A 19,787-nucleotide genomic window follows, 5' to 3' on the forward strand; every position below is an offset into this window, starting at 1 on the left:
TAGCAACAGAACAGTAGGGCAAATTTTTTTACATGGCAATAGAACAGTAGGGCAAACATGCCAAGATTAAAAATGACAGTGACAACACATACGGAGGGGCAGCTCCACCCACTAATGGCCAAGGTGAGCAGCACACAGATACAGAAGAATAAATTATGGATTTTAATAAATATCACATCCTGCCTAACAACTGCTGTGGAATATACTCATTCCTGTTTAAAGACTCAATTTCTCCTTCATGTCAGACAAAATGGTAACTCGTTAGAGCAATTTAAACAGATACCGATAAAGGAAGTTTTTGATTAAGGTCATGAATCTGGGCTGACAAGAAAGCGATGGTGTTTCAGGGAGAATAGCCTATTTAGGGAAGAATTAAACCTGGTGGAGGGGAAGGCACTAACTAGTGTGGTGCCAGCAAAAGGGCCTGGCAACTTCCAAAGCAACACGCTGTGGGAGGGCCAGGAGCCCACACTGGATATACAGCTAAGGATAAAAGGAAATTATCTTGGAGTCTAGACCACAGTTTCCCTGAGAGAAACAACCAAAAAGAACAAAATGACCTCTCTCTGCCTCTTCTTACTTCAGAAGGTTGTTATTTAATAGTGAATTTCCAAGAGTTTATTTAGGCTTTAAAATGCCTTCAAACTCTGCCTAAAATACTCAAAAGAACACAGGATGCCACAGTGGCCATTACATTATCCCTTTTATTCTTTACTCCGGTCAGACATCAATCTTTGACCTGGCAATGTACTTACCTTGTCAATAAAGTAAAATAAACAAACTGATTAAACTAAATAGATTTATTAATGAGTCATCACACTGATCTAGCAGAGAAAGGTACAAATAAGGCCCAGAAAGACAGAAATTGTAACTACTATCTTTTTTTTTTCTATGTACTCCCTAAAGAGCATCTTTCAATCATCTATTCAGCATTATGCCCAGGTGGAAGTGGTCGAAGCAAAAGGAAACACATTTGCTTTAATCCAATGACTTGACTAGGAAAGCTGCATATAAATTTCAGTGGATATGTAGTCTAACAAGACAGTGAGCTACCAGGGCACTGTCCAGGGGACACTTGGGGGGCTCAGGTCATGATCCTGGGGCCCTGAGATTGAGCCCTACATCAGACTCCCTGCCTGGCGGGGGGAGGAAACCTCCCTGCCCCCTTACTTGTGCTCTCAAATATATAAAATCTTAAAAAAAAAAAAAAAAAAAAAAAGCCAACTTCAAACAGAGATAATATAAATGCTAAGTATTTAATGAAATTATCTTCTATAGAATGGAGGAGAGATAGGCAAAATGAAAAAAGTAAAGCGGGGATCCCTGGGTGGCTCAGCAGTTCAGCGCCTGCCTTTGGCCGAGGGCGTGGTCCTGGAGTCCCGGGATCGAGTTCTGCGTCAGGCTCCCTGCATGGAGCCTGCTCCTCCCCCTCTGCCTGTGTCTCTGCCTCTCTCTCTCTCTCTATCATGAATAAATAAATAAAATCTTTAAAAAGAAAAAGGTAAAACATTTTAAGCTTCTTGGAAAAGATACTCTGTTGCCTTCGATCAATTCTATTCAGTAAATATTTATGGAGCATTTATTCCATGCCAGGTATGGGGTGGGTGGAGTGTCACAGAGAGCAATCTTGCTGATGAAGACACCAGAACCCCAGCTCTGTTTTTGTGACAATACAAAAGCTAAAATAAGCTAACAGGGAAATCTAACAATGTTTATTTGCCTCTGCCTCCTGCCTCATTTTCTGAAAAATAAAAAGGACCAGGGACCTCTGGGTGGCTCAGTGGGTTTGTCATCGACTCTTGATTTTGGCTCAGGTCATGATCCCAGGGTCATAAGACTGAGCCCCACATCAGGCTCTGCGTGGGGCCTACTTAAGAGTCTCTCTCTCCCTCAGCCCCTCCCTCCCTCTCTCTCTCATTCCCTCTTAAAAAAAAAAAAAAGACCAAATGGCCTATTGCCAAACTCATACAAAGTACTGGCCATTTAGATTTCCATCCTGTACTCACAAGAGCAGTAGTCAATCCTAATTGAATCACATGGTGCTACTTCCAGAAAAGGTTAAAGCTACTTGGTATAATTAAGGGAAATGCGGGGGTGGGGGGTGCGGGTGTGTGGATAATCTCAATTTTAAAAGCCTGATTCCTTTAAAAGATCCTTAACCATACCTCCCTCTACCTGTGAGGGAGGTATGCCTCAAAAAGATGCCCCCTGAGATCAGCTTAGAACTAGATACCTCAACACCTGAGTACATTTATTCCCCCAGATGTGCTCTCCCTTTTTTCCATTGTAGGCCACCTCTCCCAATAACCCAGGTGGCTCTACCTAAGGAGACTCTACCTTCACCACACTGTTCAAATCCCAGGTGGAAAAAAAAAAAAAAAAAAAAAGGAAAAAAGAAAAAAAAATCCCAGGTGAAAAACAAAACTCCCTTTCTTCAACAGTCCCTAGAGCCACTACACCCAGTATGTTTTTGCCCCCCCCATGTAGTAACCTCAATTACATAAAGCCTGGAATCCACAGTGACAACTTTAAAGGCACTCATATCTCCACACACAAGGTTTTAAGAGTCTCTTATTCAACTGGGACCACAGCTGCACCAAATGCTTTCAGCTGTACTGCCTGTTAAGCTTCTCCTCTGAACCAGCTTCTCAGCACAACTGAGGAGTAACTGCCCTTCAATTAGCCTACCACTTGTAAAAATAGTACTTCCTGCCACTCTCAAAGGATGCTTCACACCCTTTCAGTTACCAATCTGTTACTAAATTTCATTCTAATTTATTAGTGATCCAGCAAAGGATCCCCAAATGCAAGACTGCTGGTGTACGGGTTGAATAGTGTCCCTTTTTGGAGGGACTGGACCAAGGAACATGACGTTTAGAAATATGGTCTTTGTAGATGTAATCAAGTTAAAATAATGTCATACTAGATTAGGGTGGGCCCTGATTCAATGACTTATAAGAAAAGGAAAATTTCTAACAGACCTACACAGAGAGAACACAGAGGCAAAGACTGGAGTTATGCTGCAATAAGCCAAGAATACTACAGACTGCCAGCAACCACCAGCAACCACCAGAAGCTAGAAGAGGCAGGAAGGATTCTTCCCAAGAGCCTTCGGAGAGAGCGTGGCCCTGCTGACACCTGGATTTCAGACATGTAGCATCCAGAACTATGGAGAATAAAATTCTGTTGTTATAAGCCATCTAAGTTTGTGGTACTTTGTTTCAGCAGCCCCAGGAAATGAATAAAGCTGGCAAGTCAAGGTAAATGCAAATAGAGCTGCTTCTAATTGCTTGGTATTTGAGGCAAGCAAGCTCCTAGGCACTCTACAATTTCTTTCACAGAAAGGCATCTATGGACATTGTATGTCCATAACCCTAAAAAACAGGCAGAGTAAAATGTTCGTTTCAACCAGATCAGTGAAATCTTTTGAGCTTAGTGTCAACAGTGAACACAGGGATACTCTAACTCATTTGGGTGTTTCTGATCACAACAGCTGAGGGAATTGAGAAAACAGAATGCAAAAACCTGAGGGGAATTAGGTCAGCTCATGCAGCCAAGAGCCCATCCCCTGTGAAAGAGCCCCAGGATCATTAGCAGCAATTAACAGCACAGGGCACTCAGTGCTCACCACTACTTCCAACTGGTTTAAGGCAGCAAAAGAGTGCCACCTACTGCAAGACTAGCCACAGAACTAAGACAGTACTGTTAACATTCCAATTTTTTATCTAAAACAAGTTGCCCATTCTTAGTAGACTAGCAGAAGGGAAGAGAGGCTAGAGCCAACATCTCTCTGTAGAACTTGCTCAACTTCCCTCAAGGGGTAGCTGACCGTGTTCTGCCCAATTCAGGCACCTGGGATTCAAATAACCAGATGGCCAGTGGCTTCACATCACATGGGCAAGCATACCTTTTGCTCCATGATTGACAGAAGAGGGAGGTTCGTCATCAGACGTAGAGCTCAGGTTCAGGGCAAGCTCTGCAACTCTTTTCTTCTGTTTCTTGATAGGGGCAGTGCATTCTGGATCATTTCTCCTCCTCATTGTTACTGCAACCATAAATCCAGATCGTCAGCTGCCCTTGTCAGAGCCACTAGGATCAGAGTAGGGATTCCAAAATATAAATCATCAAAGGGATGGGATTTGGCAATTCCAAACAGATTCCAGTGCCAGTTTCTCAAACTGAGGTCCAGGAAGGATGCTAGCCAAGCTCTAGTCTTCAATAATAGCTGTTCGTTTTACTGGAAAATGTGTGGAGCTCACAAATTGAGAGGCCTCAGGGCCTTGATGTCAGATATCAAAAAGTCACAAGCCACAGAGGGGTAAAAGGTCTTGGGTACTTATTATTCTATACTTTTCATGCAACATTGGCCATGTGTATACTGGACATTAATTATGAAACCTAATGATTATGAACCAATATTTACAAGGTGAAGGGACCATCTCAGAATGACTGCTCCATCACCATTATAATTTTTATCCAGACAATTAAGAGGTTACACAATATAATACGAATACTGGTTTTGGTTTATTTCAGGATGTTTGAAAACATGAAAGAATTGGGAGTTTTCAATGAGGGTAAGGAATGGAAGCAGTGGTTGACTTAGGAAACAGAAGAGTGGGAAAGTTATTGAAACCAGAGGTAGCCGTATCATAGGACTCTGGTGTGAAAATAATTTTAAGAACACCAACACACCTCCATGAAAAAAGAATGGAAACAATCAGGTCCCAGGTCACCATTATCCATGCCCATGGGTAGGTACATGAGAGGTAAGATTGAGGGGAAAAAATAGATGGAATGAAGTGATTGTGACATTTTGAAACCTTAAGGAATGATCAAGTTAAAGAGCAAGCGAGAGCAGTAGTGAATCGGGTGTGGTTTACATACAACTGATGGGCTAGAAGAAGACTCAGAGAAAGAACTCAAAACGTTAAGAGCAGACAGGTGGGTGACCAACTGGGCTGCAATTCCTTGAGGAAGGGGAGGTGCAGAGTGACAAAACAGGCTTTTAACATGGACACAGCAGCCAGAGAGCAACGCAAGGCAAAGACACCGCTGATGCCCTCAACCTCACAAAACCCTGAATCACATGTTTCGCTTCTCTACAACTCAAGGATGAGCCAGTCAACCCAACGCATGATCTTATTCTAAGGAGGCAGTCTCTCTTACTAGCCACAGGCAGGGGTTATCCTGGGGAAGGAAGAACGGGGGACGCTGAACAAAGAGAAAGCAAGACCACGTTTCACTTTAAGCCATCGTCTTAAAGGCCGCCCCCGCCAAAAAAAAAAGGCCCCTAACAAAAGCAAAAAGGGCCATCTGATTCTTAGCGACTCTGGGAGACTGCAAGCACAGGGAACTCAATGTGGACTGCGTTGGGGTGGGTGCAAAAACAAAGGGGGTGGGGTGGGAGAGTAAAGAGTTGTGTGAAAGGCAGGAGATACTGATGCTCCTCCCCAGGCCACCTTCGATCGGGGCCTTCCAAATCATCTACTCCAACGCTCTCGTTTTCCAGTGGGAAAACCTGAGGCGCAGGAGGGAAGGCCGCACACCTTAACCAGTGGCCCGCTCAAGTGACCCGCACAGGCCAGAGGAACGTGCGCCGGCAGCGAACTTCCCTTCGGGGCAGGGAAGCCCCGAGGCCTGTTTCTAGCCGCTGCTCCCTCAAGGCAGGGGCTCACACCCCCTGTCCAGTCGTCTCTCCCAAGGTGTCGGCTTGGCACTGCCACCCTTATCCACGGAGCGACAGGAGGTCGCAGCTCTCCCAGCCAGTCTTTTCATTTGAAAACAACGTGAGTGTGTGAATGTGTGCGCACAGACGTTCGTCGGCGGCGACTCGGGCTGCCGGGAGCGGGAGGGCGGGTGGGGGCGGGGAGGGCTGAAGGAAGCGGGGGGAGGGGCGGCGAGGGTCACCACCGCCGGTGCGCGGCCGAGGCGGCGGTGGAGGGGGAAGGATGCTAAGCCCGCGCGCCCGCCCGCCCGCTCGCTCCCCCCGGGCCGCGCGTCGGCACTCACGCTGAGGGGAGAGAGTGAGCTGCCTGGGAGCGGAGAGGCGGGGGTCAGGCCGCCGTTGCCGCCGCCGCCACCAGGCCTGGCCCTGCCGCTGCCAGAGCCGCCGCCTCCTCCCTCAGTTTCGTTTCCCCACCAGCCAGCCGGGTCCGCCGGCCGCGCTGTCGCGCTCGGGTCCCGCCCTGCGGGCTGCGCAGCTTGATGACGTCACGGGCCGCCCGCACCCTCCGCGCGGCCGGGTCCTGGCCCCGGGGAAGAAGGCTCAGGTTCGGGCCCGCCCCACCCCCACCCCACCCCACCCCCACCCCACCCGGGGCGGGCCGGGGCGCCTGCGCGGAAGAGCCTGAGGGGAAGGATCCCAAAGCCACGGTGCCCGAGGTATCCTCGCTTCCCGCTCTGCGGGGCGAGCCACAGACGTAGAAATCAGAAGAGCAGGTGTCGTCACGTCACCTCATTTCATTTGATCCCGTTATTATTTTCATCTTGCAGATTAAGAACAAGTCGAGAGAGGTAAACGGCGAACTGGTTAGGGGCAGAAACCCAGTCTTCGGGTCCACCGCTGTATCCCCAACATCCCGCGTATAGTACATCTTCAACAGCTGCTGAACGAAGGTCAGGAGGAAAAAAGGAATGCTGCCTGTGGCATCTTCCCGTGTGGAAACAGATGGCTTCCCATCCCAAGCCCCCCTTCCGCTTCTCTGGCCAATATGGCCAGAAGTCTGCTTCACATCCTTAGTCAGTCACTTCACACCCATAAATTCAAATCTGACTTTATGTTCTTCTGTAAACCTGCTCTTTTTCCAGTGAACGGTGCCACCGTTCATCCTGTTGGTCCAACCAGAAATCTGGGATGGCCCTATCTCCCTCATTCCCCAGAGCCTCCGATACACACTTCATTGAGTTTACCTCCTAATTGTCTCCCAAATCCATACATTCTTCTCCATCCCTATTGGCACAAGCCATACACTCACCTCTCAACAGGATTCCTCCAATAATCTCCAAATCATTCTTCCTGTCTCCAGTGGTGATGCTTGTAGTATAGAATTTTTAAAATGTATTCTGATCTTGTAACCTATCAATGATTAAAACCCGTCAATGACTCGACCTCCCATTTCTCTTGGGTTGAAACTCATGTCTTGACGATGGCTACAAAACTCTTTAGTCTGACCCCATCTGCGGTCGTGCCTTCTGTTATTGGCCCTTTCTCCCCATCCCCATGTCTCTTAAGGGTACAACCCCCTACCTGGATAGTCTTCTCACCCTTTGCTTGGCTAATGTCCACTTATCCCTGAGATGTTTAGCATCCTTATCTGGAAATCTTTCCTAACTCCACAAGTCTGGGTTGGGAATCCCACCCCCAAGTTCCCATAGTTTTTTGTCTTTCTGCTATCAAAGCACTTATCACAGTGTTGTGTAATGACCCCTTGACTCACTTGCCTCCTCCATCCAGTTGTAAACTTTGTACAGGAAAGGTTATCCCCATCTGTCTGCATTAAATCTTGTGGATTTAATATAGTAGCTGGTAGTAGGTGCTCAATAGACATTTATTGAATCTGTGTAAGTATGGAAGGTGAATAAAGGTTAAGTGATGTACCCAAGGTCACAGAGCTAGGAAGCAGCAAATGGACATTTAAACCGAGGCCTCTTTGATTGTAAAGCTAAGTGTTTTTCCACCTCACCAGGGATTCTTAACATATGTGTGCCTTGGACACCTTTGGTAATCTTGTAAAGCTTATGGACCCACTCTCAAAATATAATTTGAAGGGCATAAAATACAATACAAAGGAAATTAAGAATTACAAAGGAAATCAATTATATTGAAATATAATTAACAGATTTTGTGATTTGTAATTGAATGTAAAACATTAAATAATGCATTTAAAAATAGAGAAAAGATAAAATTAGTTTTTAATATATATGAGTAAAATCAGTGAATAGGGCTGGAACAACTAGATAAATATATAGACAAAAGATGAACCTTGATTTCTACCTTACACCATATGCAAAATTTAATCAAATGGATCAGACCTACACATAAGAGCAAAAATGATAAAGCCTATAACAGAAAACATTAGGCAACCATAGTGAACAATAATATATTGTTTATTTGAAAGTTACTAAAAAAGTAAATCTTAAAAGTTCTCATCACAAGAAAAAAATTATAACTATGTGAGGTGATAGATAGTAACTTATTTGTGGTAATCAGTTCATAATATATACATATATCAGGTTATGTTATATACTTTAAACTGGATACTATATTATATGTCAATTATATCTCCATAAGCGGGGCGGGGGGGAAGGAAGTTAAAAAAAGAAAACATAAGGGAATATCTTTGCAGACTTAGAGGAGACAAAGATTTTTTTCAACAAAAGACCCAAAGAGCATTAAAAGAAGAAAAAATTGTTGAAATAGACTTCAACAAAATTAAAGGCTTTTGCTCATCAAAAGATACCATTAAGAAATTGAATAGGTAAGCCACAAACTGAGAGAATAATATTCACGATATATCTGACAGATGACTTACACCAAAATATATATATATATATACATATATATATATATATATATATATATATATATATATTACTCAATAATAAAACCAGAAAGTTGCAATTCTTGTCAAAATGGAGAAAACAAGGATGTCCGGGTGGCTTAGCGGTTGAGCATTTGCCTTTGGCTCAGGGTGTGATCCCAGATTCCCAGGATCGAGTCCCACATGGGGGTCCCTTCATGGAGCCTGCTTCTCCTCCCTCTGCCTGTGTCTCTGCCTCTTTTTCTGTGACTCTCATGAATGAATAAATAAGATCTTTTTAAAAAATGTAGAAAACACATTCCATTCCATTTCTCCCACTGAATGCAACTAAAACCTAGGCAGAATGCATGGAACATCTATCTAAGGATTCTGAAAAGTAAATGGTAGCAGGATTATTAGGGAAGGAAATCCAAAGTCAAAGAACCACCAAATCAGAAGTAAGTTTCCTAATTGTTACCCTATTTCCTGGCTAGGAATGAAAGGTAGCCTGAAACCTACCACTATGCAGCAGATGAGGATAGAGCTTCAAGAGAAACCATGTATTTCTCATCCCAGAAACAAGAAAGATGTTCCTACAGATCAGAGAAACTGGGGGTGGGGGGGTGGGGGGGTTGTTTTGTCTGTTTCCTTAATCCACTTCCATCCCAGTTTTCAGACAGTCACAAGATGACTATGATAGCAAAGCCTACAGCCCATTAGAATCACAGCCCACAGAAGGTAGGTAGGAAATTGTGGTTTGGACCTACCTGAGTCAGTTCCCTGTTGAAACAAACAAACACAAAACAAAACAAAAAACAACCAAACAGAAACAAATAAACAAAATCAACATTCTCCATAGGATTTGAGCAAGACCCAGAGTCACATGCATAATTTTTGAAGTGTACAAGATAAAATCCAAAATTACTCAATATACAAAGAATGAGGAAATGTTTAATATTTTTCAACATAAAAGAAAATCAACAGGCTCTAGCCTTGTGAGGGTACATATGTTGGAATTAGTGTTTTGTTGTTGTTTTTTTGAATTAGTGTTATTTTTGTTTTTATTAAGACTTTGTCTTGGGACGCCTGGGTGGCTCAACGGTTGAACATCTGCCTTCAGCTCAGGGCGTGATCCCAGGATCCAGGATAAAGTCCTGCATTGGGTTCTTCGCAGGGAGCCTGCATCTCCCTCTGCCACTCTCTCTGTGTCTTTCATGAATAAATAAAGTCTTTTTTTTTTTTAATTTTTATTTATTTATGATAGTCACAGAGAGAGAGAGAGAGAGGCAGAGACACAGGCAGAGGGAGAAGCAGGCTCCATGCACCAGGAGCCTGATGTGGGATTCGATCCTGGGTCTCCAGGATCACGCCCTGGGCCAAAGGCAGGCGCCAAACCGCTGCACCACCCAGGGATCCCTGAATAAATAAAGTCTTAAAAAAAAAAAAGACTTTATCTTTTCTAGAGCAGTTTAAGGTTCACAGCAAAATTGAAGGGAACTTCTCCCATTATCAACATTCTCCAGAAGAAAGGTATATTTGTTACAACTGATGGACTTACATTGACAAATCATAATCACCCAAAGTCCATAGTTTACATTAAGGTTCACTCTTGGTGTCGTATATTCTGAGGGTTTAGACAAATGTATAATGACATGTATTCATCATTATGGCTTCATACAGAGTATTTTCACTACCCTAAAAGTCCTCTGCAATCTGCCTATTCTTCCCTTCCCACCCCAAACCCTGGCAACCACTGATCTTTTTATTGTCTTCATTTTGTCTTTTCCAGAGTGTCATATAGTTGGAATCATATAATAAGTAGCCTTTTCAGACTGGCTTCTTTTAGTAAGTAAAATGCACTAAGTTTCCTCCATGTCTTTTCATAACTTAATAGCTCGTTTCTTTTCAGTGCTCCATAATATTCCATTGTCTGGATTACCACAGTTTCTTTATCCATTTATCTAATGAATGATATCTTGGTACTTCTAGGTTTTGAAAATGGTGAATAAAGCTGCTATAAACATCCATGTGGAGGTCTTGGTGTGGACATTTTTCTTGGTGTGGAAGTTTTCAACTCCTTTGGGTAAATACCAAGGAGTACAATGGCTGGCTCATATCTTAAGGGTATATTAAGTTTTAAAAGAAACTACCAAACTGTCTTCCCAAGTGGCTGTACCATCTTGCATTTCCACCAGCATGCATGAGAGTTCCTCTTGTTCCACACCAGCACCAGTGCTTAGTGTTGTCAGTATTCTGGATTTTGGACATTTTAATATGTGTGTAATACTATCTCATTATTTTAATTTGCATTCCCTTGGTGACATATTATGTGGGGCATCTTTTCATGTGCTTGTTTGCCATCTGTATATCTTCTTTGGTGTGGTGTCTGTTAAGGTCTTTGACCTAATTTTTAATTGAGTTGCTTGCTGTCTTATGAGTTCTAAGAGTTCTTTATATGTGTTAAATAGCCCTCCTTTATCAGATGTGTCTTTTTATGAATATTTTCTCCCAATCTGTCTTCTCCTTCTCTTGACATTGTCTTTCATGGAACAGATTTTTTATTTTACTGAAGTCTTTCATAAGTCATGCCTTTGGTGTTGTATCCTAAAAGTCATAATTATACCCAAAGTCACTAGGATTTCTCCTACGTTCTCTTCTTGAAATATGTAGTTTTGTGTTTTACATTTAGGTATGTTATCCATTTTTAATTAATTTTTGTGAAAGGAAGGGATGCCTGGGTGGCTCAGTGGTTGAGGGTCTGCCTTCAGCTCAAGGCGTAATCCTGGAGTTCCGAGATCAAATCCTGCATCGAGCTCTCCCTCTGCCTATGTCTCTGCCTCTCTCTCTCTCTCTCTGTGTGTGTGTGTGTGTGTCTCTCATGAATAAATAAATAAAATATTTTAAAAAATGAATATGGATGGGGGATCCCTGGGTGGCTCAGCGGTTTAGTGCCTGCCTTTGGCCCAGGGCGCGATCCTGGAGTCCGGGGATCGAGTCCCGCATCAGGCTCCCGGCATGGAGCCTGCTTCTCCCTCTGCCTGTGTCTCTGCCTCTCTCTCTATGTCTATCATGAATAAATAAATAAAATCTTTAAAAAATGAATATGGATGTCTAGTTACTCAGATACAATTTGTTGAAAAGACTTTCTCCAATGTATTGCCCTTAATCTCTTGCTAACGATCAGTTGGCTATATTTGTGTGGGTCTATTTCTGGGTACTCAATTCTGTTCCATTGATCTATTTGCCTATTCTTTTGCCAACACCACATTATCCTTACTATGGCTTTATAGTAAGTCTTAAAGTTGGGTTATGTCAGCCCTCCAACTTTGTTCTTCTCCTTCAATAATGTGTTGGCTATTCTGGACCTTTTGTCTCTCAGTATAAACTTTAGAGTCACTTTATCAATAACCACAAAATAACCTTCTGTGATTTTAATTGGGGTTGCATTGAATCTATACGTCAAGTCAGGTAAAACTAATACCTTGACAGTATTCCTATCCATGAATGTGGAATATCTTTCTATTTATTTAAATTTTTGATTTCATTGATCAGAATTTTATAGTTGTCCTCCTATAGATATTGTACATGTTTGGTAGATTTATATCTAAGTATTTCATTTTTTAGGGTGCTAAAGTAAATAGTATTCTGGGTTTTTTTTTAAATGTTTTATTTATTCATTCATGAGAGACACAGAGAGAGAGAGAGGCAGAAACACAGGCAGAGGGAGAAGCAGACCCCCATGAGGAGCTCAATGCGGGACCCGATCCCAAGACTCCAGGCCCACGATCTGAGCCAAAGGCAGACACTCAAATACTGAGTCACCCAGGCACCCCTAGTATTGTGTTTTATCTTCAAATTCCATTTGTTCATTCTGGTATAAAGGAAAAAAATTGACTTTTGTATATTAATCCTATATCCTGCAAGAGACAAAAGTTTGTAATGATTTTAATAGATTTTTCTCCAAAGAAGAAATATAAATAGCAAACAAAAATATGAAAGTATGCCCAATATCAGAAATCATTAGAGGAATGCAAATCCAAACTGCAATGAGAAATCACCTCACGTTCATTAGGATGATCATATCAAAAAATATATAAGGGGAACTGGGTGGCTCAGTCAGTTAAGTGTCCAACTCTTGATTTCAGCTCAGGTCATGATCTCAGGGTAGTGAGATCAAGCTCCACACTGGGCTCCAAACTCAGCAGGGAGTCTACTCGGGATTCTCTCTCTCCCTCCCCCTTGGTGGAAGACAGTTTGGTAGTTTCTTATAAAACTTAGTATACTTGGGCAGCCCCGGTGGCACAGCGGTTTAGTGCTGCCTGCAGCCCAGGGTGTGATCCTGGAGACCCGGGATTGAGTCCCACATCAGGCTCCTTGCATGAAGCCTGCTTCTCCCTCTGCCTGTGTCTCTGCCTCTGTGTGTGTGTGTGTGTGTGTGTGTGTCATGAATAAATAAATAAAATCTTAAAAAAAAAAAAAACTTAGTATACTATTAAGATATGAACCAGCAGTTGTGCTCTTTGGTATTTACCCAAAGGAGTGAAAATTCATGTCCACACCAGAAGCAGACCCCTCCCGCTCATGGTCTCTCTCTTATGCTCTCTCTCTCAAATAAATAAGTAAATCTTAAAATATATGTGTGTATGTGTGTATATTAACAGAAATAACAAGTATTGATGGGAGCATGCAGAAATTGGAACCCTAGTGCACTATTGGTAGGAACGTCAAATGCAGCCACTGTGGAAAACAGTATGGAGGTTCCTCCAAAAATTAAAAATAGAATTACCATATAATCTAGCAATTCCATTTCTGAGTATATATCCAAGAGAATCAAAAGCAGGATCTCAAAGAGATATTCGCACACCCCTGTTTATTGAAGCATTATTTGCATAGTCAAGAGGTAGAAGCAAACCAAGTATCTATCAATGGTGAATGAATATACAAATGTGGTACATACATACAATGGAATATCATCCAGCCTTAAAAAAGAAAGAAATCCTGTCACATGCTAAAACATGGATAAACCTTGGGGACATTATGTAAAGTGAAATAAGCCAGTCACAAAAAGACAAATACTGTATAATTCCACTTACATGGGGAATCTAAAGTAGTCAAGCTAGGGATTCCTAGGTGACTCAGTTGGTTAGGCATTGGACTTTTGATTTCAGCTTGGGTTGTGATCTCAGGGTTGTGGGACCAAGCTCTAAGTCAGGATCCCTCTCCCTGCCCCTCCTTTCTGCTAGCTCTCTCTCTTTTTCTCTCTTTCATAAATTAATTAATTAATTGATTAATTAAATCTTTTTAAAAATTAAAAAAAGAAACCTTAGTCCATCTCATAGAAACAAAAAGTAGAATTGCACTTTACAAAGACTGGGGGAGGAGGAAATGGGGAATTGTTACTCAATAGGTTTTCAGTTTTGAAAGATGAAAAGTTTCTAAACATCTGTTGCACAGGGATGCCTGGGTGGCTCAGCAGTTGAGCATCTGCCTTCGGCTCAGGGCATGATCCTGGAGTTCCAGGATCAAGTCCCACATCAGGCTACCTGCATGGAGCCTGCTTCTCCCTCTGCCTGTGTCTCTGCCTCTCTCCTTCTGTCTCTCATGAATAAATAAATAAAATCTTTTTAAAAAATCTGTTGCACAACAATATGAATATAGTTAAAACTGTTGAACTGTACATTTTAAAATGGTTAAAATTTTAAAAATGGTTAAGATGATAAATTTTATTTTATGTGCTTTTTACCACAATTGAAAAACATGTCCATTATAACCATGATCTAAGAAGGAGTAAAAACTCTTAAAATGAATAGGAAGATAGTAAGTCTCCACAAAGAAAGATAAAAACATAAAAGAGAACCTAAATAGGGATTTTATTTTATTTCTTAGATTTTATTTATTTATTTATTTGAGAGAAAGAGAGAAAACAAGAGACAGAGCATGAGCAGAAGGAGAGGAGCAGAGGGAGAAGCAGACTCCCTGCTGAGGAGGGAGCCCAACGCAGGGCCCCATCCCAGCACCCTGGGATCATGTCCTGAACCTAAGGCAGATGCTTAACTGACTGAGCCATGCAGGCACCTCCCAAATAGGGATTTTAGAATTGAAAAATACAGTAAGAGAAACAAAAAATTCCCCTAGATGAACTCAACATCAGAATGGAAATGGCAGAGGAAGAGTCATTGAACCTGAAGATAAATCAACAGGAACTATCCAATCTGAACAACAAAGAAGAAAATGAACAGTGTCAGAGGGAAAACACCAAAAGGTGCTATGCTTATGTCACCAGTCCCAGAAGGAAAAGAGAAAAAAGAAAATTTGATGTGAGGGGTTCCTGGGTGGCTCAGTCAGTTAAGCGTCTGCCTTGGGCTCAGGTCATGATCCCAGGGTTAAGCCCCACATTGAACCTCTCACATCAGCTCCCTGCTCAGCAGGGGTCTGCTTCTTCCTCTCCCTTTGCTCCTTCCCCCGACTTGCGCACATGCATGCTCTCTCTCTCTCTCTTTCAAATAATTAGATAAAATCTTAAAAAAATATTTGGCGCAGAAAAAATATTTGAAGAAATAATGGCTGAAAACTTCCAAAAGATGGGGGGGGGGGACATAAACTTAAAGATTCCAGCTCACTCTCCAAACAAGAGAAACTCAAAGAAATCTATTCCCAAATGCTTAGTTTCATAATCAAACTATTGAAAACTAAGGCAAAGAAAATACCTTAAAAATAGTCGAGAAAAACTCAGTATTACATATAGAAAAACAATAATTATAGCAACTGTGAATTTCACAATGAAGGAATGAAGGAGGAGTGATAAAAAATGGCAAATATTTAGGTAAATGCCATAAACTCTTCTTTCTCCTTTTAAGTTCTTCAAAATTTACGTGAGAGTTGAAAGCAAAGAATATGACATCTGATGGAGTTTTCAATGGATGTAGATGTACTCTATAATGACAACTATAGCATAAATGAAGGAGCAAGGTTTCTGTATTCCACTGAAAGTTGTAATATATTAATTCTAAATAGACTGAAAAGTACACATATTGTAATCCCTAGAACAACACCTTTAAAAAGATTTAGGAATTTCAACTTCTGGAATGGCATAGTAAGGACCTCTAAAAGTACAGTTTTCCTGGGGCACCTGGGTGGCTCAGTGGTTGAGCCTCTGCTTTGGGCCCAGATCCTGATCCCAGGGTTCTGGGATCAAGTCCCACAACAGGCTTCCGGCAGGGAGCCTGCTTCTCCCTCTACCTGTGTCTCTGCCTCTCTCTGTGTGTCTCTCATAAATAAACAAACAAAATCTTAAAAAAAAAAAAAAAAAAAAAAAAAAAAAGACAGTCTTCCTAAAAGCAAAGAAAACAGGCAGATTTGTCAAAATCAATTTTTTTAGAACTCTGGAAATTAACCAAATACTTGCAACCATCGAAGGAGGGCTTCCTCAGGAAAAAAAAAAATAGTTTTGGTAAGAACAATGAGCTTTCTGGCATTTTAACTTGCCCTAATCCTATCCCCTTATCACTTGCTCTGTGGTAGACTAAAAAATCAACAACATCCCAACTGTGGTAGCTATGAAAACCAGCAATCCAGCAGCAACTGGGAGGACAAAACATGTTTGGAGCTCCTCCAAAGCCCCACCCTCAGAGAATTATCTCTATTTTAACTGTCTGGTGGCTTGCTGAAAAATTCCATTCTCAGAGCATGTCTTTATTTTATCTGACCCAGAGGTTACTCTGTGCAAACAGTTCTATTTGCAAAGCATTATCAAAAAGCATCAGTGGCAAGCACTTCCTGAGGTGGCATTACCAGTTGGAGTTAACAAAAACTAAAACTAGATTTATGAAAATGAGTTGCCCAAAGGGGTCTCTAAAAACTCCAGGATATTCCTAGGTATCTAGAAGGCTATGGGAGTATGTAGGACTGTGCACATGCTAGGAAAGACCTGAGAAGGTCCTATTAGCTCCCACTTGACTAACTGTGAGGCTCTGCACAAGCAGGAAATGAAGATTAAGGCAGTTACTTGTAAACTGCCTGTCAGAATATTGAAGCTGTACCCCAACATGCACACACAGACCTCCACGAAGGCTAGATTTGTTGGTTCAAAGCATTTAAGGAAATCTGTCCAATCATTAGCTATTAAACTAACCGCACAGAGAATTCAGTGGCCATCCACAACAAAGAATACAAACTTTAGAGAATTCATTCAGGAAAATCACTAAAAAAAAGCAACAAAACCAAACCAGTGTGTGTGCATGTGTGTGTGTGTGTGTGTGTGTGTGTGTGTGATGCCACATTATTTTAAACGTTCAGTTTTCAACACACAAAGAGATAGTAAAGTATGACTCCTACAAGGCATGGGGGGTGGGGAGGGAAGCAGCCAGTAGAAATATATCAGTGAATGCCCAGAAGTTGAACCTAGTAGACAATGATTTTAAATCATCCATTATAATATATTCAAAGAATTGAAGGAAACTATATCCAAAGAATTAAAAGAAAATATGAGAGAAGTGCCTCACCATAGAGAGAACATCAGTAAAGAGGTAGAAATTATTTTTAAAAAAGAACAAAGTAGAAATTCCAGCATTGAAGAGTACAATAACTGACATGAAACTTTTACTGTTGGAACTTATATGGACTGAATTATGGCAACCATAAAATTCATATGTTGAAGTCCTAACTCCCAATGTGACTGCATCTGGAGATAGGGCTTTTAGGAGGTAACTAAAGTTAAATTGGGTTATAAGGGATCCTCAATAAGATTAACAGCTAACTACGTATCAGAAATCATGGAGGCGGGATGCCTGGGTGGCTCAGAGACTTAGCACCTGCCTTCGGCCCAGGGTGTGATCCTGGAGTCCTGGGATAGAGTCCCATATCAGGCTCTTGGCATGGAGCCTGCTTCTCTCTCTGCCTGTGTCTCTGCCTCTCCCCACCCCCACCCCCATGTCTCTCATGAATAAATAAATAAAATTAAAAAAAAAAAAGAAAGAAATCATAGAGGCTTGCGGTGCCTGGATAGCTTAGTGGTTCAGCATCTGCCTTTGGCTCAGGTAATGATCTGGAAATCCTGAGATTGAGTCCTGCATCAGGCTCCCTGCAGGGAGACTGCTTCTCCCTCTGCCTATGTCTCTGCCTCTCTCTGTGTGTCAAATAAATAAATAAATAAATAAATAAATAAATAAATAAAATCTTTTAAAAGAAGAAATCATGGAGTCTAGAAGGTGGTAGAATGACATATTTAAAATGCTGAAAGAAAAAAAGGCTGTCAACCAAGAATTCTATATCCAGTAAAACTTCAAAAAAGTAGCAACAAAAACAAACTGGGGAGCAGAGGTCATAAAGAAGAAATTGAGACATTCCCAGATAAACAAAAGCAGAATTTGTTATTATTAGACCGGCCTTACAAGAAATATTGAAATGAATCCTTCAAGCTGAAAGAAAGAGCACTAGACAGCACATTAAATCCACACAAAGAAATATATAGCACCAGTAAAGTTTGCCTCAAATCCATTTGGGAGTAGGCAAATGAAAAAGAGTAAATAAATTACACTCAGAGTTCTCTGTCTTATATTCCCTGCCATTTTCATCCCTGTCACTTAATCAGAAAACAAAGTAACTTGAGAGGATGTATTTTTATTTCTTACTTTAAAAATGAATAATATGAATTTTTTAAAAGTATACACAGAGATATGGTAAAAAAAAACCCACTATATCAATTAAAATTGAATTTTTTTACTTTTATAATTTATTTAAATTCAATTAGTTTACACAGTGTATCATTAGTTTCAAATGTAGAGTTCAGTTATTCATCCATTGCGTAACACCCAGTGCTCAGTAAATCATGTGTCCTCCTTAATGCCCATCACCCAGTTACCTCAGGCCCCCACTTACCTCCCCTCTAGCAACCATCAGTTTGTTTCCTATAGGTAAGTCTCTTATTGTTCCCCCCCCCAATTTCATCTTGTTTTATTTTTCCCTCCCTTCCCGTATGATCATCTGTTTTGTTTCTTTAATCCCACATATGAGTAAAACCATATGATGACTGTCTTTCTCTGATTGACTTTATTTCGCTCATAAAATAGATTTTTTTTTTTAGTTTTTTAAAAGATTTTATATATTTATTCATGAGAGACACAGAGAGAAAGGCAGAGACATAGGCAAAGGGAGAAGCAGGCTCCCTGTGGGGAACCCAATGCAGGACTCCATCCTAGGACCCCAGGTTCACAACCTGAGCCCAAAGCAGAGGCTCAACTACTGAGCCAGCCACCCAGGTGCCCCTCAAATGGAACCTTTTAAAACTTCAAATAATCCAAAAGAGTCAGGAGAGGGGAGACAGAGGTGTGGAAAACAGAACAAACTAAATATAAATAATAAAACAGCAGACATAGCCAAATATATCAATAATTGTATTTAGTCTCAATGTTCTAAACACAGCAATTAGACCAAGATTGTCATAAAGAATGTAAGCTATCTATACAAATCCACTAAATGTAAGGTCAGTTCAAATGAAAAGAATCAAGGGCACCTGGGTAGCTCAGTTGGTTAAGCATCTGCTGCTCCCCCTACTTGTGCTCTCTCTCTCTCAAATAAATCTTTTTCTAAAGATTTTATTTATTTATTTGAGAGAGAGCGAGCACAAATTGGAGGGAGAGGGGCAGAGGGAGAAGCAGGCTTCCTGAGAAGTGGGGAGCCTGACACAGGGCTTGATCCCAGGGCCTAGGATCATGACCTGAGCCAAAGGCAGATACCTAACCAACTGACCCACCCAGGCACCCCAATAAATAAAATCTTTTTAAAAAATTAAAAGAATCAAGAAAGGATATACCAAGAAAACACTTGACTAAAAGAAAGCTGAAAGATCTAGATTAATATCAAAGTGACTTCAGAGTGAGGAAAATTACCAGGAATAAAGAGAGACATTGCATGGGGTACCTGGGTGGCTCAGTCAGTTAAGGGGCCAACTCTTGATTTCAGCTCAGGTCATGATCTCAGGATCCTGAGATAGAGCCCCACATTGGGCTCTGTGCTGAGCATGGAGTACTTGAGATTCTCTGCCTCTCCCTCTGCCCCTCCCCTCACTTGCACACACACTCTTTCTCTCCCCAAAATAAATAAACAAATAAAGACACTGCAAAATGATAAAAGGGTAAATTCATCAAGAAGACATAACAACAACCTTAAATATGTATGTCACAGAGCTTCAAGATGAAAGTTTTTAAGACAGAAATGAAAGGAAAAGTAGACAACTCCACAATTATGGTTGGTGACTTCATTTCTCAGTAA

General features: G+C 41.5%; 1 protein-coding gene and 1 long non-coding RNA gene across 3 annotated transcripts in view; one reads left to right on the plus strand and one right to left on the minus strand.

The window, feature by feature from the left end:
• Nucleotides 1-6,279, minus strand: part of CMTR1 (cap methyltransferase 1) — a 50,764-nt gene extending 44,485 nt beyond the window's left edge. Inside the window, exons 1-2 of one of the 2 annotated variants that reach the window (XM_072833204.1) lie at nt 6,010-6,279; nt 3,908-4,045 (exon numbers count right to left, since the gene is read on the minus strand). In XM_072833204.1, coding sequence (XP_072689305.1) covers nt 3,908-4,040 — 133 coding nt within the window. In that variant the 5' untranslated portion in view covers nt 4,041-4,045; nt 6,010-6,279. Of the gene's footprint in view, nt 1-3,907; nt 4,090-6,009 lie in introns of both variants that reach the window. The other variant, XM_072833203.1, reaches the window with a different exon arrangement.
• Nucleotides 6,280-6,285: 6 nt separating this feature from the next.
• Nucleotides 6,286-9,751, plus strand: LOC140637100 (uncharacterized). The gene is made up of 2 exons (XR_012034330.1): nt 6,286-6,381; nt 6,493-9,751. It is a non-coding gene; the product is annotated as an uncharacterized lncRNA (long non-coding RNA).
• Nucleotides 9,752-19,787: the final 10,036 nt, after the last annotated feature.

Source organism: Canis lupus, chromosome 7 (genome assembly GCF_048164855.1).
Source record: "Canis lupus baileyi chromosome 7, mCanLup2.hap1, whole genome shotgun sequence".
Classification (NCBI taxonomy): Eukaryota; Metazoa; Chordata; class Mammalia; order Carnivora; family Canidae; genus Canis; species Canis lupus.